The 23966-nt window shown below is 40.2% G+C and overlaps 2 protein-coding genes across 6 annotated transcripts in view; one reads left to right on the forward strand and one right to left on the reverse strand.

The window, feature by feature from the left end:
• SDCBP (syndecan binding protein) overlaps positions 1–21096 on the forward strand; it is a 31885-nt gene extending 10789 nt beyond the window's left edge. Inside the window, exons 2-9 of one of the 2 annotated variants that reach the window (XM_068525511.1) lie at positions 5611–5676; positions 9989–10067; positions 11179–11288; positions 14153–14314; positions 16086–16261; positions 17644–17815; positions 18592–18683; positions 19976–21096. In XM_068525511.1, coding sequence (XP_068381612.1) covers positions 5626–5676; positions 9989–10067; positions 11179–11288; positions 14153–14314; positions 16086–16261; positions 17644–17815; positions 18592–18683; positions 19976–20030 — 897 coding nt within the window. In that variant the 5' untranslated portion in view covers positions 5611–5625 and the 3' untranslated portion in view covers positions 20031–21096. The remainder of the gene's footprint in view (positions 1–5610; positions 5677–9988; positions 10068–11178; positions 11289–14152; positions 14315–16085; positions 16262–17643; positions 17816–18591; positions 18684–19975) is intronic. The other variant, XM_068525512.1, reaches the window with a different exon arrangement.
• Positions 21097–21603: 507 nt separating this feature from the next.
• Positions 21604–23966, reverse strand: part of NSMAF (neutral sphingomyelinase activation associated factor) — a 62265-nt gene continuing 59902 nt past the window's right edge. For 2 of the 4 annotated variants that reach the window (XM_068525402.1, XM_068525401.1), the window contains exons 29-31: positions 23484–23586; positions 23247–23356; positions 21604–22314 (exon numbers count right to left, since the gene is read on the reverse strand). In XM_068525402.1, the coding sequence (XP_068381503.1) occupies positions 22220–22314; positions 23247–23356; positions 23484–23586 (308 nt within the window). In that variant the 3' untranslated portion in view covers positions 21604–22219. Of the gene's footprint in view, positions 22315–23076; positions 23357–23483; positions 23587–23966 lie in introns of those variants that run through there. The other 2 variants (XM_068525400.1, XM_068525403.1) reach the window with 1 other exon arrangement.

Here is a 23966-nt window from a genome sequence, read left to right on the forward strand (position 1 = left end):
TACAAGCCTGCTTGCTCTTCAGGCCCCAGCTTTGAAGATAAGGTAATCGACCTCTTTTATAGGGAGTCTGGGGTGGGGTGCATTTCAGTCTGCTGTCTTTACACTGTGCCCTGGAGGAGAACCTGTTAAGAACTGTTATCTCCGTAGGCTAGCTGGTGGGGCACCAACTTGTATGGGCTCCACAGTTAGACCATCACTGGGCCGCACCTTTGTGCAGACAGAGCCAGATGATGGTGCCGTTGTCCTCTGCACAGATGCAGTGCACTGTTGGCTTGTTGGTGGTGGAGGGGACTCAGGTAGGGTCTTCCTCATACCTGAAGCTACCTTTGGGGTGAGCGTATCATACAGGTCCAGCCCCTTCCACGCAGCCGTCTTGACCTCCTCCCTCTCCTCGTCAGCAGGAGCGCTGTAGCCCTGTGGGGCCTGTGAACGTACGCCCTGCTGGCAGCCAGAGCCAGACGATCAAGGGGTTGTCCCCTGGGCGGCAGCTACAAAAACCGGAGCACCAGATGTGTTGCACTCTTATTTTCTTTTTTTTTAAGGTCAGTGGTTCTGCAGTCCTGACTTTTCATCATCTCAAGATTTTTTAAAAACAACTCAAGACTAAACAAGCTGACAAACATTATTTTAACTTGAACGATCACACCATTTTTAAAAAGTGAGACCAGTTGTAGTGGGTGGTTTGAGAGAAGGAATGAGTCAGTCACTCAGAAAATGATGAGTACTGCCATTTTAGGTGATATTAACTGGATAACTTTACTAGCATGTTTTCTACTTTGTTAATCAGAGCATTGCTGCTAGAAAGCAGATTAACTAGGTGTTCCAAAATATCACATACAATATTTGAATTTCAGAGTTTTTTGGTCTGTGCACATATTTAAAGACTGAGGAAGTTACCTTAACATTGCCCTGAGGAGGTAGAGGGTCAGATAGAAAACTTAATACTGAGGCAGAATAGTCAAATTTTTTTTGTCTTTAGTTCTGGAAGAACCCTGAAACTGTTCTAAGCACTGAGAACTCTCTTAGTAGTAATTGATTTGGGGGGTTATTTTCTAAAGGCCTGCACCACGGCGTGCAGAGGCGTTTAGTGAGGCATGAGATGCAAGGAGGTTGCCGGAAGCATAGAGTGGGCCAAGCCTGGGTTTAGGGGTCAGTGAAGAGCGCCAGTTCTTTCCAGGAATTAGACCAAGGAAACAAAGTTGTTACTTTGTCAGGAATGTTGTGAGCAGACCGTTAGAGTAGATGGCAAAGGTGTTGTGTCTACTGATCTCAGGACCAGCGAGAGCTGTAAGCTCTCCCTTCTCACTGATTGCTCATCAGGTGAAGGGAAGGCCTGCAAAGAGAATTTTGTCTTTAGCTGGTACAGTCATAGTGTTTGATAGAGTTTTAAGTGAGAGTAAAATGGGAATTCTCACACTGATGTGATGGAATTATTTTCAGAGTTCTCTTAAATCTCATTATTGATCATTCTGAAATTCCAAACATAATTGAAAGGATTTTGAGAGTAGCTTTGTGGTTCTTCAAAAAGGGCTAAGTATTTTTTTTTTAATATTTATTTATTTATTTGGTTGCACTGGGTCTTAGTTGTGGCAGGCAGGCTCCCCAGTTGCGGCTCATGGGCTCCTTAGCTGCGGCATGCGGTCTTCCCAGTTGTGGCATGTGAACTCTTAGTTGCGGCATGCATGTGGGATCTAGTTCCCCGACCAGGGATTGAACCCGGGCCCCCTGCACTGGGAGCACGGAGTCTTATCCACTGCGCCACCAGGGAAGTCCCCAGGGCTAAGTATTTTTGACACTTAGCTTTAGGTCAAAGGTTTAAATATACTATACAAGTGAGTTAATGGAGTCCTTCAAGGAAAATAATACAAAAATTTATTGTTTTCCTGGAACGCTTTTTAACAGTGTTGTTCAAAGTAGTAGATTTGTTGGGAGTTCCCTGGTGGCTTAGTGGTTAGGATTCCAGGCTTTCATGGCCCTGGCCTGGATTTAATCCCTTTTCTGGGAACTGAGATCCCATAAGCTGCTCGACATGGCAAAAACAAAACAAAACAAAAAACCCCAAAAAACAAACAAAAAACACAAACCCAACAAAGTAGTAGACTTGCAAGGTGAGACAATCAGAACTTTACAATAAAAGTTTTAACCATGTCTTGTTTACTGTAATTTTGATACTGTTGGCTAAAATATTTAATAAACATTTGTTTCCTATCAGGATAAGGTATTGTGTTAGATAAATAAAAAATTAAATGTGGGCCTTGATCTCAGGTAGCAGAGTTAAAACATAAACTAGCTGTAATGAAAGGCAGAGTGAAACTGCTAAACTGAGAGAAGCAAATAATGTCAGACTGAAGTCATCAAAGGTGACCTCACAGAAGTCACCTTGACTAAGATTTTGATAGAAAGGTCCTGGGAGAATATTCCAGGAGGAAGACAAAGCTTTTATAAAGATGTGGAGACACCAAGACACTTGACCTGGGTAGGAAATGGCAAATCATTTGTGGCTGGAACGTTGTAATGTTTGGGAAGAAACTGGATGAAATGAGAGCAAGAAATAGTTTGAAGTAAAAACATTGAGGAATCCTTTGTATTTTAGAAGAATGGTGAGATTTAATTAAGGTCAACATACTTAAAATGAACAAACTACATTTTTAAAAAAGTATAAGCTGGGGTGATATTATGTTTTTTTAAATTTTGGAAAGCCCATTTCTTTTCTTGGCCTGAGTGTGTGGGTATGAGTGACCTCAGAGTTGTTGAGACAACTTCAGTTAATATTAGTTTGAAGAAAAGCTTCTATGGGGAAAAAAATTGAGAAAACTACTCAGTGAGTTTTGAAATGAGCCACTCCTCCAGTTCATTTTTCATGAGGAAAAATGGGATCTTGTAGGTGACCAGTGGCAGAACCAAAAATAGAAATAGCACCTGGATTACTGGTCAACATTAGTTACAGTGAATTTAAAATGATTGTGTTTATGATGTCGATAAAATGGTTGAAAGTTTACATAAAATGTGTTTAAGGAGAAAGCTTCTAGGGAAGTGATCTTTTGAGACACAAAAGGTACTTCATTTTGTTTCCCTGGATTAATAGAGTTAAGCCGTGTTTGATTGTGCTTTCTCAAGAATTTGCATTTTATTCACAAACCTAGGCTCTGTTTTCCTCTTCAAAACTTTATCAGGCTACTGCTATTCAGCATTTTATTGGAGGTTCTACCCCAGGGCAATTAGGCAAGAAAAAGAAACAACATGGGCAGAGGATTTAAATAGACATTTCTCCAAAGAAGATATCCAAGTAGCCAATAGGCACATGAAAGACGCTCAACATTATTAGTCATTAGGGAAATACAGCTCAAAACTACAATGAGACACTGCTTCACATGCACTAGGGTTGCTGTAATAAAAAAAAACAGACGATAGCGAGTATGTACCTATGCCGTTTTATGTAAGGGCCTTGAGCCTTCACAGATTTTAGTGTCTGCGGGGCGGGGGAGCGGAGCTCTTAGAACCAGTGCCCTGCAGAGGCCGAGGGACAACCGCACTGGCCAAGATAGAGAGAAACTGGAACCCTCTCATGCGCTGGTGGGAATGTAAAGCGGTGCAGTCACTTCAGAAACCAGTTCAGTTCCTCAGAAAGTTAAAGAGTATGCCCATATAACCTGGCGGTTTTCCTCTTAGCTGTATACCAAGACAATGAAGCATTATATGTTTACACACAGATTTGGACATAAACGCTCATTAGCATTATTAGCAGCATTGTTCATAAGTCAGAAAGTGTAAAGCCACCCAAAATGTCATCAACTGATACCCAGAAGTGCCATATCCATACAGTGGAACATTATTCAGCCATTAAAAAGGAGTGAAGTACTGGTACCTGCTACAGCATGAATGAACTTTGGAAGCATTATATACTAAGTGAAAGAAACTAGACACAAAAGGCCACATGTCCTGTGATTCCAAGTTAAATGTCCAGAACAGGCAAATCGAGAGGCAGAAAGTAGATTCATACTTACTGGGAGCTGGAGGGACGGGAGAATGGGTGGGCATGGGGTTTCTCTCTGGGGTGATGGAAATGTTATAATATTAGATGATAGGGACGGTTGCACAACTCAGAATGTACTAAAAACTGTCGAATTGTATACTTTAGAAGAGTGAATTTTGTGGCATGTGAAGTGTATCAATTTAAAAAAACTGTCATTTAGCATCCAACTAGGAAACAGAAACCATATAGTAATTTGAACAGTGAAAGTTTAGTGTACAGAATTTTTAACAATACCATGATTGAAGAAACAGGGATTGGCCAGTCAGAAGTAAAGAGAACTTTAAAGAATACAGGAAGAGCACATTTAATAAGTGTCTGCTGACCCCAGGGCTCAGATAGAGTGCCCCAGGATCAGCTGTCCTCTTCCTGTGTCGGGATCCGGGCTTTGTTGGAGAGAGTGCAGCCGTCACTCAAAGGACGGTGAAGTTGCTGAGATACCAAACTTACTGGATAAGTCTCCCTTTTGGGTGCTGCACCTTGGAACTCGCTGCAAGCCACAGGAAGGGGTGCTAGGGAAAGCTACTCGTGAGGGATGCCTTGCTGGTGACACCATGCTGGGAACGTGCTCGACAGAGTATTGGGGACGGTTGGCTGCCGTGCACTGCGGGAGCTGGGTGCTGCTTAGGCTGCTCGGAGCTGGCGCCCGGCTGGAGCCGTACACTGGAACTTAGAAGAAAAAACCCTTTCTCCTGCAGTGTACCTCCAGCTTCCTCTGCTGACAGAGCTCAGCATCTTACCACTTGGCAGAAGAGCAGATAATTAGAGGGCCCACCTCCATTTTCACAGAGCAGCCAATTATGGGTGGATTTTGATTGGGAGGTAATAAATTGATATGTCAAACCCTGTACCAATTTAGAATACATTCTGTTTTGTTGGGTTTAAAGGAAGTGTTCATCTCAAAACAGCTAAACAAAATTTTGGAGTGTATATCCCTGTAATTCTTTTAGAGAATTTTGTTTTAAATTACTACAAAAAGCAATTCATGGTCACTAAAAATCATTGAACAATATAAGAATGTTTAAAATATAAAAATGTCCCTCTTATCCCTCAGTCCTTTACCATCTATTTCATTCATTTCTCTTAAAGATAGAACTATTGTTAACAGTTGGTGTATATTGTTTTTTACATATACATATTTATGTAATATGTGTATATATATATTTTCCTAATAATAGAGGTTTTTTACATAGATGACACGTATGAGCTGCTGTAGATTTTTGTTAGAAGGATGTAATAATACTTGCTCAGTTGCCAAGCCCTTGTGCAAGCTAGGTGAGTCACATAATCGTTCTCTTTGACTTTCTAAACTTCAGAAATGAAGGGACTTTGACTAAGGGAAGTTTAGGATCCGTAATGGATATAATTTGATCACAGAAGGGAGGGAGAGGTAGTTTGGCAGCCGTTCATCAGCCAGCAGTTTTTAGTATAGCTACACGCTCATATTTTTCCATGTGTTTTGCAAATTAAATGTCTCTTGTGTTAAACATTTATACACGTTTATGTGTATGTTGCTGGCTGCATGTACTGTTTAAATTTCAATAAGATCTGAATCATGGAAATTTTTTTTTTTTTTTAAGGAAAATCCTGCAAAAATGTCTCTGTACCCATCTCTTGAAGACCTGAAGGTAGACAAGGTGATTCAGGTATGTTTAAGTCCTTTAATTTAAGTACTTTTTTTTTTCCATGTACTCTGCCATACGTTCTGGTTATAGGTGAAGGGAAGCAAGAAACTTAAATAGTAGATGTATTTGTCCGTTTTTACACTTTATAAACTTTTCAATTTTTTCTAAAGTTTTTCTAACTAAAAAGTTAGAAAAGCTAGAGATTCTTCATTTCACTGTGGATTAATGCATACAGGTTATTATTTCTTTGAAACGGGACTTAAACTCTTCAAAGATAGCTTGGTTTTATAACTAAGGTTTAAATTAAATACATTTTTAAGTTGGTAAAATATACTCCAACTTCTTAGACGTTCATTGTCTTGTTTAAAATTCATACGTTGTTCTTTTGGGTTTTCAGGTATGACCAGTCTTTAACATAATTGTCTTCTCTGAAGTTAAAAATCATAGAAATAAGGAGGTACATGCTGCTTTAGGAAGAGTAGTAGTGTAAATGCACAATGAAAGTGTAGTGATTTGTTTCTTTTTAAGTGTAAGCAGCAGTTTACTTGTTCCTGCTCTAAGTGACTGTATTAGTACAGTTTTTCTAATTTCATTAAGTCAGAAATTTTTGTATTCCTTTATGTAAGTATTAGCTTTGAAGATAGATGCTTCTGCTTAAGAAGAAAGTTTGTGATTGGGATCAATTCTTGCTGTTTTGTAAATTTTTATTTTTCTTTTTAACTAGAGATAATGGTATTTAATGAACCCATCGTGTTTCCAGTTTACTTTCAACTTGTTCTCTCAAAGTCAGAATTTTTTCAGCTGTTATTTGTTCTTCTAATTTGACAAGATAAATTGAACTCCCTGTTATACTTCTTTATTCCTAAAATCTTTTTGATATGATAAATGTGATGAAATTCTTTCATTTTGAGTTGTTTAGTACTTCAGAGCTTCTTCCCCTAAAGATCATTTTACTTGAGGTCTTGACCTCAGTTTACTCTAAATGAGATTTACTTCTTAACAATTATTTAATGAGCATAAAACGTTTATTAGAAACTTGTGAGACGAATACAAGAATACAAGTGTTTTTTAGGCAAAATGTTGGCCCTTTTAGGGTGAAAAAAACCCCAGCAAAAATAGTAACAAATGTGTAGCTGAAATTGTTAGCCGTGTAGCAGTGATTGGATAAAAATGGGGGGGGGGGTGGAGATCATGAGCACATGTTTTCCATCATAGCTCCCCTATGGATGGGTGGTTTGTAAAATCTCTGACATCTGTTCAGCTGCAAAGGCTTTGATGCCGGACTGTTTTAAGTGGACTGTTCAGTCATCTGAAATCTCTGTTTTTTTCTTTGGTATTTTGTCATTGTTTTTCTCATGGTTTTTATTTCCACAAAGTTCATCTGAACAGGCACTTTCTTTTTAAAAAGCTTTTATTTGAAATATTTACCCTTCAAGAATAACAGTTAAGCCATTAATATGATATCAGAGCACTAAGTGATAGGATTTGCAGATGGGTCTGAGAAAATGACTAATTTCCTTTACGTCCTTTTTTGTTAGTTTTTATGGAATTGAACTTTAAATTAACCATAGTAGACTTTGAGCAGAGGTTTCTTATTTTGAAAGCAGCAGAAAGAGAAGGAAACAGTTGATACTGGCAAATGTTGGATTGGAAAATAAAGAGGGCTACAATCTACATCAGGCTGACCTCTTTAAGGAGAAGCAAATTATATGGGTATTTCCATTAGAAGACTTTTTATGTCCTGAGCAGAAAGCTAGCTGCCTGGAGATGTAACAGCAAGTAAGGAGGGGGACACACGGTTTTTAAATTCTCACTGGATTTAAAAAGATTCCTAACCCAGCCACTACAGTCTGGGGGCTGTTTTTGTCTTATTTTTTTCTTCATTTTCTATGGTAGGTGATACTTGGGTTTTTGTTTTTGAGATGCCTCTGTGAAGGTAGTGTTCATTTTCTCATCTTCTGGCCTTTTATACCACAGCAAAACTAAATTGCAGCAGGGAACTGGCGGTTCGTATTTTGTAAACTGTTTTACAGTAACCATCGGGCTTGTGGCTTTCAGTGTCATACGTGTCAGTGTCATTGTGTTCAGTGTCCCTGAACCTCCCTGTCTGCTCTGAGTCTTTAACGGGAGCCTGTGGTTGCCACACCTGTGCAAAACAAGCTGGTCAGAAACCGTGATTTCATCCGTTTCCTGTCACAGTGAGCAGAGATTGACACGGGTGGCTCCACGAGCGTGGTGGCCCCACATGCTTTCTGTAACGGCAGAAACAACACGCCCTGGCGTGACTGTGCGCTCCGTGGGACACCCCCTGCCTCCAGACACCATCCCCCTCCCACCCTTTTTTTTAAAAATAGTTTGAGATTTCAAGAATGTGTGAAATGATGTGCTACATTTAATGGCTTACAGTCCTTAAGCCCTTATTGTACCATCTTTCTTTTGTTTTTACTACAGAATATATAGTCAGTAAATATATAACTTTGCTTGCAGAGAGCTTTTTATATATGTTCTTACTTCAGTATTCCTTGGATGAGAACAATAGCAGTGAATGAAAGAATAGAAAATAATAGATCAGTGTAAACAAGGATCAACTTTTTAAAATTAGTAAATTCTATTTTTTCAGAGCAGTTTTAGGTTCACAGCAAAATTGAATGGAAGGTAGTTTCCATGCCAGTGACCCCTCCCTATGCACCTCCCCCCGACTCCACCTACACAGCACATACAGTGCCCGCCTTCCCCACTGCCAGCATCCTCACCACAACGGTGTATTTGTTACAGTTGATTAACCTGCCCTGACACAGTATTGCCACCCCAAGTCCAGAGTTACACTTGACGTTCACTCTTGAGGTTGTTCACTCTGTTGGTTTGGACAGATGTGTGGTGACATATGGCCACTATTGTAGTGTCATGTAGAATATTTTCACTGCCCTTAGTCCTCTGTGCTCTGTCCATTCCCCCCTCCTTTTCCAGAATGTCCTGTAGTTGGAATCATACAGTATGGAGTCTTTTCAGAGTGGTGTCTTTTGCTTAGTGACGTATGTGCATTTAAGATTCCTCCATGTCTTTTCACGGCAAGCTCATTTCTTTTTAGTGCTGAACAGTATTTTTTTTCTTAGAGATTAGCCCAGAAGCAATCCACTGGCCACTAGCTCCTTTTAGCTGATAGTTGGTGAAAGAATTTTCATAATTCAGCATACTTTGAGTCTGTGGATATATTTAAAATTATAAAAACTTTCATGCTGTATTTTATTTCAGTTTAGATTGTGACAAATTATGAAACAATAAATATTAAAGAATGACTCAATAACAAGCATATCAGAACATTTACAATCCAGAGAGTGAAGTACCTTCAGTGGTTTTGTAGACTTTCCTTATTTAATTAAGCTTCCATCTCTCCAAGCATCTTTGGGACTACTCTTAGCATTGATTTCAGGGCTAGGTTGATATGTAGGTATAAACTTCATTACTTAATCGACATATCTCTGACTAAGTAAAAAATGATATTAGAGATGGATCTTACAGCTTACTGCCAACCAATGACATGTGTCTATTTTAGAAAGTCACATGTATCTGTAAAGGAAAAAGGAGTTCCTTCAGTGGAATACTTAAAACGACACAGGCTGCAAAGGCAGCCCTGGGAGGAGTTCCTGGCGTGCTTGCACATGAGTCGTACTGATAAGTGTACGCACTGTCAAAGTTTCCGCAAGTTTGACAGTTATAAATTACATTACTTTACCGTCATTTTTATGTCAGTGATAAATACAGTATGTGTTTTGCATACTTTGTCATATTTATGTATTTAGTATAACATAATCCCCTCTCATACTTGCTAGAATGTAGATAAAGATTGTTTTAGTGGGATATGCTAAAATGGCAAAATAAATATAAGTAACTTAATAAATATTTAAATTTTAGGTGTTTTTCTGATATATGATGTTTTATATAAATACGGTTAAGCTTTTTTCATATGTAAATAAGATACTTAGACTAATTAGCAAAAGAATAATGAAAATGTAACATGTGTAACCTTCATTTTATAATGCATTTAGAAAATATTAATTTGCAGTAGCACTGAAATATTGATTATATTATATGTAGAATGGTGCTAAGTCAAGTTTTATATGATAGTGTTAAATATTTATAATATGAAATACACTTTTGATTTGTGGATTTTCTTTGAAAAATATATTGCTGAAAGTGTTTGAAATTAAAATTTCTTGAATAAAACTAAAGTGTTTTAGTTTCTTTTTGGAATTACTGGATTTAACTTATAAATTATATAAGAAGTTTAAGTATCTGTATAGCATTGTTGTTAGAATTTTCTTTTCTTTTTCAGGCTCAAACTGCCTTTTCTGCAAACCCTGCCAACCCAGCAATTCTATCTGAAGCTTCTGCTCCCATCTCTCAAGATGGAAGTAGGTTTATACTTTGGGGTCATTCTCCTTGAACAGAGATACTTGTTAAGCCTTCTTTTGCTGAAATAGGGAATCCAAGATTTTTTTTTTTTTTTTTTAACATATACAGCATGAAATGGTGGTTAAAGCTCTAATAGTAAGAAGAAAAAAAATGTTCATTTCAAAAAATAACCCTTTAATCAAGAAACTGAACTGTGAATATGAAGGTGTGTTTTATGACTTAATTGAAAATTAAGTTAAATGGAACTCGCTGGCTGAACTCTCCTGTCTTTGCGGGGCTCGGGGGTTGGTAGAGTTGAAATTTCCAGCCACCTCCTTTTGAGGGAACTTCCCAAATCCTGGAATCTCTCCCCAGGTTCCATATCCTTCTTCCTGGTCCCTTTTCCTTCTAAGTTTATAGTGATTTACGACAGAACCCTTAAATAACATGACTTAAGATACAAAAGGAGTGTTAAATGGGTTTTTATGGCCTGTCATCTTATAACATTGTTTCTTTTAGAAAATTCATTTTAAGTCACAAAGCATGTCAAAAAGAGCTTTTGGAAATAGTACCTGACTTTACTACTCAGTTAAATACTGTTAGTATTTAAATGTACTGTTTCCAAGATTTCATTGGTATGTGGTTAACATTCTTAAAATATGACACTAAATAAATTTACAAGCTTTCAGTTTGTTTTTTTGTAGTTCAGAAGAATCATTTCATAGCTGTGTTTACTGAATGAATTTAAAAAGTAGCTGACTGGACAGTGTACATTTTGGTCAGTTGTTCGTAAGTGGAGAATCAGTGGTATGTTTACAAAATTCCTAATCAAATAGGTTTAAGAAAAAGGAAAGGCAAGGCAATTTGGAAAAATTATTTCTACTCTTGAGTATTGTGAAATCTGAGGTTTCAGTTCAAATGTCTTATTTTACTTTCATCTTTAACTTTTTCTGTACTTTCCATTTCTAATTGTCATTACAGAGAGAGTGTGATTTTCCAAATTGCTAATTTAAATCCATCTTAGATTTTATAAGTTAAATGTAATTTTTTAACACAAGTAAAAGTCCATAATAACAGTTTTTGAATATTCTACCAATGTTTTTTCTTTATTCATTTATTCGTTTATATTAGATCTCTATCCTAAACTGTATCCGGAGCTCTCTCAGTACATGGGCCTGAGTTTAAATGAAGAAGAAATACGTGCAAATATGGCCATGGTCCCTGGAGCACCAAGTCAGGGGGTATGTATAGTGTGATTTTGAATTATATAAAATCATACTTTACACATAGATATAAGCTAACTCGTCTTTGTGGCTAACTCACAGATTTATAACTTTAGCATTGACGTCTTCTCAGGAATTTTAGATTGCCTTCTGGGTATCACTTTTTATGTAGTCTACTTATGTGCTGTGACCGCTTTTCTAATTTATTAGGAGTTAAAGACTCAGGTGCCTCTGACTGGTCCATTCTCCTTCATCTTCTGCATTTGGTCAGTTAAAGACCTAGTGATTCTGTTTCTACTGTGTTTCTTCTATTCATGTAATCCATTCCAGTCCTGGTATAACCCTATTCAGGGTTTCTATACTTGTAACCTAGATTATTATAGTAGTCTCTGACTTTTCCTCTAGTAACTTCTTATATCAAACAGTACTAGGCTGCTGCTAGACTCATCATTCTGAAGTATAGGTCTGTCATACCTTCTTTTTGCTCATAATCTTCTAACATTAAGTCTAAAGCTCCTTGTAATTAGACACCAAATTCTCAGCTTAAATACAGTGTATCTCAGTCTTTGGTAAGATTATTGCGATAAGACCATAGTACTTTATAGCACTTGTCATAATTATAGGTAAATGCTTAACTTCGTGAAGATGGGGTCCATGTCTGTGTTGTTGCCATGACCCCAGTGCTTAACACAGTACCTGGCTTTTATTTATTCACCAAATATTTATTAAAAACTTACTTACATCAGTCAGGACAGTTGAGACAATAGAAACCACACTAGATTTTTCAACAGAGATAACTTAAGAAATCAGACAGGTTGAAGAATTTAAAAAAGCAAAAGTGGAACACAGATGTAATTGCAGAAAGTAGCTGCTTCTCCTAGGCCTGGGGCTACACAGGGTGGAGGTTGGACTTATCAGAGCTGACAAGCATGGTGGAAGAGCCCTGTGACCTGGGCCTCGGACCCTGGCTGTGGGTACTGGTGCCTCTGAGGGGTTGTACCAGGGAGGCTGGTCCTGGGAGTGAGTGTCAGTAAAATCTGGAGAATGGAATCAACTGCTGTCAGCAGCGTTAAGGGCGGCTAGACCCAGGCAGTGCTGCCAGGAGCAGGGGCAGGCAGGAGGGATGAGACATTTGCCTTCTTGCACGTGTGCTGGGTGCTAACCAGAAACCCCTGACAGAGGAGTATCATTTGCGCGGTCAGGCCCCAGCCTCACCAGCTCGGGTGGGTGTGGAGCTGACAGTAGCTTATACCTGGTGCTGCCCGCTCCTCTGACCATTCACTATATCCACACACTTCCTTATAGTTTCCCCTTAAAAGATGCAGTTCTTCCTAAGATTGAGGTTCAGCAAATATTTTCTATTAAGGGAACCATGGTAAGTGTTTTAGGCTTTGCTAGCCACATATGTCAGTACAGACAGAGAACTCGAAGGCCTTCAGGTAGAAGTGAACTTGGCAGACCTGAGAGACAAGGCCTAGGTGATGGGCAGACAAGGCAGAACATGGTAGCAGATGGCATTGGAGGGGTAGTCAGGGCCAGGTGGTCTGCAGCCTCGTAGACCATGGTAAGGGATTGTGGGAGTGACATAATCTGATTTATTTAAAAAAGGTTTCTGTGCTTGCTGTGTGGCGAATGAATAGAGGGCAAGATGGAAGCAGGGAGACTATCTGGAAGGTTCTTGTAGCTGCCCTCGGCAGGAGGGGGCAGAGGTCACGTGTTTGTTGATCATGCGGTCTTAGTAAGAACACTAAGCAAGTGCTTAACAAAACTTGCTGGAAAGAATGAAGGTTTCTTTTCCAAAAGTAAAGCTGCTCCTTTTTTTGTCCTATATTCCAGCTAAACTAAATAATTCATTTGCTTAAGTTTTTCTTTTTCTATCCTGTTACCTAAGTTTCCTGTGCTCTTATAGCTGTAATCATTGACTTTTTGTAATTCTTCAAAAGTTATGTTTTCTGGTATTGTGTTCTAATTTGTAGTATAGCTCTGTGTGTGTGTTACTCCGATAGACCATCAACTTTAGAATATGGGATCGTAATTACCGTGAATTCTGAACGAAAGAATTTGCAGTCTGTGGTATGTGTGTAACTGAGGTTCCTCTTTCCCTGTCGTTGCTGCTCTGAGCATCTCAATTATTAGGTAGATCAGAGCTTTTTATGACAGATTCCAGTTAAGAAGCCTTGGGAATAAATAAGCTCTTCCCTCACTGTCTCTGGTAGAGGAAAGGGTCCACTTAAAACAATAAACCGATTTTGGTCAAGAAAACTTGAAAAAAATGAGGAACTTGAAACAATGGTACCTGACAGAGTCCCTAGTTATAGCTATTCTAGGGCAGTTTGGTGTGTCTGTACAGTTGGTTAATCCATAGATGTTTATCACTGGGGACGAGAAATACCATTTGACTGTCTTGTGTGTGTCAGCACTTGTATAACATGCACTTTTAATCCTCCCAGTGGAGCTGTAAGTTCTCCCCTTTTATAGAAACTCTGACAGCATAAGTAGATTGTTGAAGATCAGGCCATATAAAAGAACCCTCTGGAAAATGCTGAGTGAATTTCAAAAGTATGATATGGCCTTTATAACGTTCAAGGATAATATGTTTGAGTTGAAGACAAGCCAGAGTACACATGAAATAAATGCCAGTGAATGCATGAGGCAGCAGACAGAGTCTCTTGGAGACATATATGCGGGAATAAGTTACTTGAAGAATTAGTTTAAAAAAAAAAAATGTCATTTTTGCAAAAAATCAAATTTTATCTGAAGGAAGTAATTTTCAGATTATATTTTGGGAAACCACAACTGAATATATTCAAGTAAATTATCATTTTAGATTTTTTCAGGGAGACTGTTTCTAAATATTGACAGGTTGTGTATGTTTCTGCCAGCAGTTGGTAGCAAGAGCTTCCAGTATGAACTATATGGTGGCTCCTGTAACTGGTAATGATACTGGAATCCGCAGAGCAGAAATTAAGCAAGGGATTCGCGAAGTCATTTTGTGTAAGGATCAAGATGGAAAAATTGGGCTCAGGCTTAAATCCATAGATAATGTAAGTATTTTTTTACTATTTATTTGAATTTGTCTAAATAGCTATTAAGTGATCAACGTTAGAATAATTTAAAATGTAGATGCTTTAATTAATTTTAATGGTGCTCTGTGATCGAGAATATTTGAAATCTGACTTTCCACTTGGAGATGCCGCCCTGCTCTGAAGAGGCGGAGTTGGGACTTCCAGCCATTACCTTGAATGAAATTTTTTTTTCTTTTTTGAGTCCTTTTCTTAGATAAAGTTTACTAGTCTGTGTGTAAACATAACATAGTTTATACAAGTAGAATTCTGGCATTGAAATAGGGCAACACATGTGGAAGTTAAGGGAAGACTGACCAGTGAGAATCAGTGGTCTTATGATGTGTGTTTTTAAACTAAATGAAGATCATATAACTTGTTGTAATGTGGTTTTACAGGTTTGTTATTTCCATCCTTCAGTTTGGGTTTAATGAGGCATTTTCTAGGCAACAGTGACTTTCAAAAGTACTTTAGAGCTACTTTTGCCTCTCACCTTACCAGATTGAAGAAATTAAACCCGGTTACTCTGAGGAAGCATTTAGGAATGTTGAGGATGTGTGCTGAGTCTTTACCCCGATTTGTGGGTTTATGCATTATTTATTGGATTCCTTTTCAGTCTTCGGTCTTGTTAGCTCAGTGTGACCACCTTTGCACATAGAAAAGGATGGTGTGGCCCATGGTGGAAGGTGGCTGAGGGCATTGTGTCTTGTCTTTGCACACTCGTGGCTTGTGCAAGACACATGAGCGTGCTGCTCTGGGAAGCTCGGACTTCTCTGCTCTCCCTTCCTGTGCGGTGAATCGAGTACAGTGCTGGCCCTTCCTCTGTCCTGAGGAGGAGCCCACACTCGTCACAGCCCGTCCCGCACAGCACTTACTCTTGCAGTGGGCTTGTCCACTTGGCTGAAGCTCGCTGGTCCAGCCACTTTGCTGGGTGCCGCCTAGTTTTCAGGCACTGCCCTAAAGTCTAAGACATGCGACATCATGTCTGACCCAGCTTAAGATGGGAGAAAGGATCTAGCCTTATAAATGCTTTCGTATTGATATTTTACCATGCTTCCTTTTCCTTTATGCTTACTTATTTATGTTGTGCTCAACATCTGAGATTGAGCGTTTACATAAGTAAAAATATCCCTGTGGGTTTAGTTCTCAGTTAATCGTACTTGAGTTTTCTGTATTTACTTCATAGTAGATTCTTTTAAGAACTGGAATGGTATTGAATGTGCCCACCTTTTTAGGCTGTTAAATCTAATCGTAGTGATTATGCATAATTTAGCAAGTGGGTAAAGGAGTTCTTCAGCTCAAAAGGTAGAGTTCTGACCTTAGACTATCATTTTTTAAACTGTAAGAGAAATCACACAACTTCTAACACTTTACTCGCTTTCCCCCTAAATAATGATCAGGTGCTAATACCTGTTTGGTATTCTATCAAACTCATAGATGCTTACATTTATTATAGTAATCTGACTTTCTTTTCCTTAGTCTTTTTATTCCAAGATGGAGGGGGGGGGTGATGGAGGTTGGTCGGGGGTCATTATTTGAGGTAGAAATTACCACTGAGATCTCACTTTCTTACCTATTTCTTAGGGTACTGCCGTGACAAAATTTTCGATTTCTTTCTTGGGGATGGTGACACATTCTCATGTAACTTTTGGTTTTTTTTAATAGGGTAGATTCCTAACCAGTTGGTTCCCAATTTTCCAGCATTTTTGAACATGTGACGGCGGTGAATGACGGTGATTTTCTTGTTCTCTAGGGTGTATTTGTTCAGCTGGTCCAGGCAAATTCTCCATCCTCGTTGGTCGGCCTGCGATTCGGGGACCAGGTGCTCCAGATCAACGGGGAGAACTGTGCCGGCTGGAGCTCCGACCGAGCACATAAGGTGCTCAAACAGGCTTTTGGAGAGAAGATTACTATGACCATTCGTGACAGGTGAGCTGACCAAACGGTTCACGGGGAAACTCAAGACGAGTTTTCCTTTTCTTGGGCTTTTAAGATTCTGTGAATGTAATATTTTGTTGCAGAAAATGATCAAGTGTTACTGATTAGCCTTATACTCTTGCAGTTGTGCGGTGCAGATTTTTCTTACATAGTTTGACTTTTTAAAAATGGCATTCTGGTTTAGCATACACCTTATTTCAGAGCTTATAGAAATTGGTCCTCTAAGAAGTTACTTTCCTTTCTTAATCTGTTTCTCTGGAAAATAGAGAAGGCTGGAAAGGAAACTAAGCAGCAGGCGTCTCAGCCTTGCTTTCCGGTCTCCTGCTCAGGGTCGACGCGTGGCGCGGGCCCTGCAGCGCTCCGCGGGGCCTGCGGCTTCAGAAAACCCAGCCTGGCCTTCTGGGTGGGTGAGGCTGTAGTTGTCAGGTGGGAGGATGGAACGCTCTCTTTAGCTTGTTTATTGATAATGGAAACATTCAGCACATGTACTGCGGGCCTCCTTCCGGGCCACATGGGTGTTGAGGGCGGACCTGTATCCCATTGTTAGCTTTGGGGTTTTTATTCGTCTTACTTAAACTTGTTTTATCTACCTGTGTGTTTCCATTTCTCACACATGGTAGGTGTTGAGTAAACGCGTTGTAGACGAATGCCACTTTTGTTTTACATCTAAGGAAAATTTCAAAAAGTAACTTGGACTAACACGAAGACATGACTGTTGTGAAGTTTATAACATGCAGTTCGTATTTTGTCATGAAACCTGTGCAGTCACGTGGCAGCAGAGTCGCAGAGTGGGCAGGTGCAGCTGGCGGGCGGCGCACGCAAGCCGACGGCTGCCTTTCTGAAGCTCCTTTTCTTCTAGGGGGCTGGGGAGCTTCCGTCTCACTGCTTCTGTGGTTCCTCTAAAACAGAGCAAAAGTATCTTCTATAAAGTTTTCAAAATCAAGATGTGAGAAATATTTTAAAGGTTCTAAATAAAATAAGTATTTCCTAAGAAAAATTAAGCTCCAGGAAATACTAAGAAGTTAAAAAAGATAAAAATTCATTTTTAAGATTTTTGTTCAAACCTATCTTCATGTTAAATTACAGTGAGGACTGTAATTTCAAGGAAAGAGCATATTGATAAACTGCATGAAGCGTTAAGTCTTTGATGCTTATAAGAAGGAAATGGTAAGTTAGGCAAACCATGATGGAGAGAATTTCTTAAAAAGTCATCTTTTGCACTAAGATGTACAAAATCCGTGCCATACATACTAAGTAGCTCTTATCGGAAACAGTGAGTTTATTGTAACAAAGTATCCAGCATGTCAGAATGGAAATCCATGAAAATGCTTACTTTGGAATTAAAATTTTAATTGAAGCCATTATGTTTACAGGCCCTTTGAACGGACAATTACCATGCATAAGGACAGTACTGGACACGTTGGCTTTGTCTTTAAAAATGGGAAAATCACATCCATAGTGAAAGACAGTTCTGCAGCTAGAAACGGTCTTCTCACGGAACACAGCATCTGTGAGGTCAACGGACAGAATGTCATTGGACTGAAGGTCAGGAGCAGAACTTCGGACTCACTCTGCTGCAGTTTTATTTTAGCAAACAGCATCTTTTTCATTTGTCTATTTCACTGGTGCTGTTATTGACCAAAATGTAGAAATTCAGTGGGGTCCTGGGCTCTGGCTGTGCTCTGTGCTGGCCGTGCTCTCAGGCTGGGGCTCCCACCTGGAATTGTGGCTTCTGTAGCAGGGAGGCTAGGCTAGATCTCTGAAGTCCCTCGACTAGAACTGTGGAGACCTGAGCATTGAAGATTTTGAGGACACTCTGGATGAATGATTGCTTTTTTCAATCCAGGAGTTGTAGGAAATGAGTGATAGCTGATGTTCAGATTAGTACTTCATTCTTATGGTTTATTCCCTCCACATATTCCTAAATAGAACTATTTTGAGGTCTAAAGGTTTTCATTAAGACCTGCTCGTTTCATTAACCTGGGTTAAGAATACACAGTTAGCCGAGGGGCTGTGGTAATATTGTGTATGGGGACAATGATTTAATCGTAAGTAATGAAAAGAATGATTTGTTGGCTAATATTTTCAACTCAGTTTACTTAACAGTTTTGTTACCACTGATGAAATTGTGATTCTGTTGAATTAAAACTTGGTAAAGAAACTATAAAAACTATAAATACCAAGGGTCAGGATTTTAGAGACATTAATTAGCAAAACCTGAAAGGACATATATATATATTTTTTTTATCAAGAATAACTTAGTTTTATATGTATTTAATAAAGCCTCAGTAGAATTAATTTTCATTGTGTGTTTTCAACAGGACTCTCAAATCGCAGACATACTGTCAACAGCTGGGAATGTAGTTACTATTACAATCATGCCTGCTTTTATATTTGAACATATTATTAAACGGTAAGTAGACAAATTCTTCAACCTGATGCTATGTTCATGTGACTTCATAGAAGCACTATGCTTCTTGTAATTCTCAAACCTTTGGTTTTTTTTTTTTTTACCTAACATGACATTGGCATTATCTAGAAATTTGAAGTAAATTATTTAAATCAGAGGAGTTGGTTGGTAAGGATGACCCCTCACAAATTCCCAAGTATGGAATAAAATCCACTTCCTAAATTTTGATGTTTCCTAGTAGAAAAAGGTACACAGCAGAGGTGGGCAGGCTCTCATCTCAGTTTTCAGTGAAATCGTAGTTGTGGTCTGCCTGCAGCTCCTCTGCTCAGTAGACACCTACTTGCGGTTCACGAAGAATTCTTGCATGTGGGGTGTTGTTTTTTTTTTGGCTGTGTTGGGTCTTTGTTGCTGCATGCGGGCTTTCTCTAGTTGCGGCGAGCGGGGGCTATGCTTCATTGTGGTGCGTGGGCTTCTCATTGCGGTGGCTTCTCTTGTCGCGGAGCATGGGCTTCAGTAGTTGTGGCTCACGGGCTCAGTAGTTGTGGCACACGGCCTTAGTTGCTCGGCAGCATGTGGGATCTTCCCGGACCAGGGCTCAAACCCATGTCCCTGCACCACCAGGGCAGCCCTGGGGGAACAGTCTTGATTCCCGGGAGCATCTCAGGAGGCGGCAGAGCGTGTGGGGTGTGCTGTCCGTCCTCAGGAACGGGGACTGGACAGCTGAGGAGGGAGAACAGAGGGGGCGGCCAGGGCTGTCTGCCCAGCAGCTTTTACACCCTGGCTTGGCTAAGCCAGCGTAGAATTCTTCTTTCAGAATCTACCTTGCATGTGGAAATAGAATTTAAAATACTAAAAACATACCACCTGTAACGAAGTTGGTTTCAGCTTCTGGGTAGAATGCAGCTAGCCGCTCTTGGGGTCTTGGCGGGGAGAGTTGTCAGGACTGACCCTGCAAGAGCTCACTTTTCTTAAATCAGTAATAGCTCCCGCCCACAATAGTGGCATTGTCGTTTTCTGTCTTTCTTTTTAACCATCCAGCTTTAATATACAAAGGTACAAGGACTTTTCTGTATCTTATCTAACTTTACTAGCCAGGATGCAGATAGCTTTTCACACTGGGTATTTTGCAAACAAACAACTAGATTACCTGAGACCCTTAGATCTGAACTCATTAAAAAAAAAAAAAAAAAATACCTTCCCCCGCATTCCCCACTTGATGCTAACGGTGCCGAGTTTGGATTGGAGTTTTCTGGGAACCCAAACCTCAGTATTTAATAAAAGTGACTCTCTTGTAGGATGGCACCAAGCATTATGAAAAGCTTGATGGATCACACCATTCCTGAGGTTTAGAAGTCACGGCACAGTGGAAACTTCACGGAAGTTCTCCCGTTTACGTCTCCGGCAACTTACCTTTATATTATGCACATGAAGCTTTCTAGGAGCCAGCAAGCATATGCTGCATGAGGACCTTCCTGTCTTACAGTAGGGCTGGGAATCTTACTGTTTGATCTGATATCTTGTTCAGACTTCAAGATAGTTGTAGCCTTATCCTGATTTTACAGTTGAAAGACTTACTTTCATAGACTAATGTCTTTACTGGAAACCAGATGCTTTTACAGCCCGTGTCATTAGGATGACTGATAGAGGCTCCGCTTTGTTGGAGCCAGTCACCTTCAGTCCTGGGTATCAGGTAGTGCTGTTCATATCACTTTAGTTCTATGGTATATGTGCATTTTTACTGTTACCATAGTACATTTAGAATGATTACTTTTTTCTTTCAGTTCTGTTTGTATAAAACACCGATTAAGTAACACTGGTTTCATTCCATGTAAGCATTATTATACAGTGTATGTAGGCTGCAAGGGACTGACTGTATTGACTATCATTACATTTTAACTACCTTTACTTAATATGCTTGGACTGTCGCCTTAACAAACAATGTTAAGCATCTAGAATAAAAGCCAACCTATTGCTGCCTTTCTAAAACCCCAAATGCAGTTCTCTGTTAAATTGAAACGGACACTAGCCAGAGCAGTGTAACGGTACATACAGCTGCTTAGTTGCATTTGAGATTTTCTATCTAGTCCTTGTGTAATGGAAACTTTTCCTCTAAAAGTTACTGGTATCACTTTCTGAGAAATGAATCATTATATATTTAATGTAAAAATTCTTGTACTAAATAGGATAAACTTTGACTTCTCTTTCATGTGTAGATTAAGTGGGATAATACCTGGTTTTGGCACTTACACGTAACCTAGCTGCTTTGGGACGTCTTAGAATGCTATCCTGTTAATTTGTTCCATTTCCTGACCCCTCCCTGCAAACAGAATGACAGTGACACGTCATCCTGATTTGTTTTTCCTTCTCTTTGGTTTATGCCTATTCTATTTTAATTAAAAACGTATAAATAAAGTTAGATTTTAGTCTGTCTGTCTGTTATTGCATCATTGGAAACATGAGGCCTGTGGGAGAGAGTCATCTCCCAGAGCAGCCGACACCCGGGGGGCCTGAGTGTCGGGAGAAGCGCTTCCAGCTGGGAAGCCCAGACACTAAGGCTGAGCCGCAAGACCTCACCAAGCCTATTGATTCCCCGGAGGCACCCAGGCCGAGTCACATTAACATTCACGATACACCAGGGTTTTTCAACAGTGTAGAAGATCTTACATCGCATCCTTTCTGTGGTTCAGAGGTCGTCAGTGCTGCTGCTTCACAGCTTAACTTACCTCCTGTGAAATTCAGAAAAGCCACGCAAGGCACGTTTCTCAGTTTGACTCTCCCTCATTCTCTGGACTTCGGTCTGAAGACAGTTCCAGAAGCACAGGATGATGGTCACGATGCTCGGTATGGTTTTCTATGAAGGATCAGTACTCCAAGGACCCAGTACTTTGTTAATAAATCATTTAAATGAGAAAATGGAAACTGCTTTCATTACAGAAAAATATTTTTAATGTCTTAGAAAAGATGAGCATTTAATAGCTATAACAAAATGAACCGTTCCCATACACAGTAAACTGTTGTTACAAGAACTGCTAATCCTTGCCCAGGTTCTTAGAATCTGGGGCCAGTCGGTTATAGAAAGCAACCACTCCATGGAGACACACATCCCAAAACCCAGTGGGCAGCAGTGGTGTCGATGAGGAAGACATGATAGAGTGACTCGGCAGCAGAGAATACTCACATTTTCTTGGAAAGTCCTTAAATTGTTCGGTGCTTTTGGGAAGTTTCCCCAGCTGGTTTAGTATCTCTTAGCTGCGCTCTTTGCCACCCAAACTTGTCTTCTGACCATCGTCATCCTGGGATGACCGCCTGCCTTACAAATGTTAACGTTCTTCTCCCCAAGTACTGCCACATCTTCATCTGCCTTAGAGGATGACAACTAATGGCTTTCAGTGAAGTCACCATGATTTAGAAAGTTTAAAACCCAAATTTCTCATGTGGTAAGACTTCTAATTACTATAATTGCACATTCACCAGTTCATTTAAAAGTTTGGTTTAAAAATGCATTACACAGAGTTCAATAATATTCGAGGGAAAGGCACTTAACACTGCAATTTCCAGAACATAATCTGTCTGTCTTCCCCTCCCGTGATGACACGGCTGCACTGTTCGTTCATCCACATACACGTCACAGCACCTGCGGGAAGAGAGGTGTGCTTAGGGGGTGAGCGGACCAGGAGGTACCACGTGGTCTCGTCCTGTAACACAATCTTTGCAGGAACTCAGAATAACTACTCAGTACAGGGAACTAGGGAGGAATAAGAAACTATTTGAAGGTAAAGCTAAAGCAACTGGAAATTGCAGAACAGAATACAAATATTATATACACCTGTGACAAAAGTCAGGCAGCAGATGAGGAAGCAGGGAATTGGCGTGAGTTTGCCAGTTTACTTCCATTTCTATCAGGAGTCAAAGTGTTATTTAAAGCTCGTGAGCTGGGGAAGAAAGGCACAGACAAGTCACTTTAATGTATAATGTTACGAAGAAATAACCACACACAACAGTGACAGAGGGAAGAGAGTGAAGGTGGGCAGTCAGTAGATACTTAGAACCATAGCCATTACAAGAATTAACCACAATCCTCCAAGTGCTCGAGAGGAGAGGAAGACGTGCAAATGTGAGCAGAGTGAGAAACCAACGGGCACAGCGAGGACGCATGCAGCAGCGCACCCTTCAGTAACATGAGACACCTCCAGAAACCCAGCTGCAGAGCCCTCCCAGGAGGAGGCCGGGAGGGGGGTCTGGGGGAGGAAGGCTTCGTGTCCACTGTAATTCATTACTTTTGTACTGTTTCCATTACTTTTGTATTGTTTCTTTCTACCGTGTGCATGTATTAAAAGCACATACAGCTTTTACTTGGCTTTTAATTCTCCATGTGGAAGTTAAAAACTTCCATTCTGGAGTCGAATGTCTCTCAACCCAAGAGATGCAGATGGCCTGGCCAGCCAGGATCTGGAGGGGAACGTCCCCGGCACAGGGCACACACGGGGAGTTTTCTGCTTGAGAAGGGCACGTCCGCTGGTGGGAAAAGCAGGTTTGGTGGAGGCAGGTCAGCGGCAGACAGCTTACCTGTGTGGCCCTGGATTCTCTCCCTGATCTTCCCCCCGAGGAGGTCCCAGACAAGCAGCTCACCGGACTGACTCCCGGATAAAACAGAATTTCCGTCCCAGAGAAAGCACCTGCAAGAAGGATTCAGAAATCATCCTTTCATCGTTGGTCATGAAGGAAGGGCCAAAGCAGGCCCTGCGCCGTGATCGTGAGCCTGTCCATAAATGACTTCACCACGAGTAACTCGAGAAAGTGCACCTCTGGGGCTCGTCCGAAGTCAGAGAAGAGATGAGCGTTCCCGTCTGCACATCGACGACATTCAAACAGCCGTCTTCTCCTGCGCTGAGGACGTGGCGACTGTCTGTAACACAATACAGAACGTGGATACGGGTTACAGCTGCAGAAGTGTGGTTTAGATTAATCTGAGATTTTACTTCTGAATCCAGGGGCCAAATGTTCGCTTGAGCTACAGCTACTTGTTGTATTGAACCAATGATGACTAGCCTCTCCCTGAGATGCTTCTGTTTTTAAGACACTGGGCTGATGACCCTTTGGTGTGAATTCATTTACACCTTATAAATTAATTTCTCCAGTGAGGTGAGGAATTAAGAACAGTACCTGATACTGCTTTTCTAATAGATACAAGTACCACATACACCGTATTTTACCACGAAGCAGCCTTACCACCCATAGGCAAAACCTCTTTTATCAGCAAACAGTGGTTTTCTTTTTATATGCTTA

This window comes from Eschrichtius robustus, chromosome 17, assembly GCF_028021215.1.
Source record: "Eschrichtius robustus isolate mEscRob2 chromosome 17, mEscRob2.pri, whole genome shotgun sequence".
NCBI lineage: Eukaryota > Metazoa > Chordata > Mammalia > Artiodactyla > Eschrichtiidae > Eschrichtius > Eschrichtius robustus.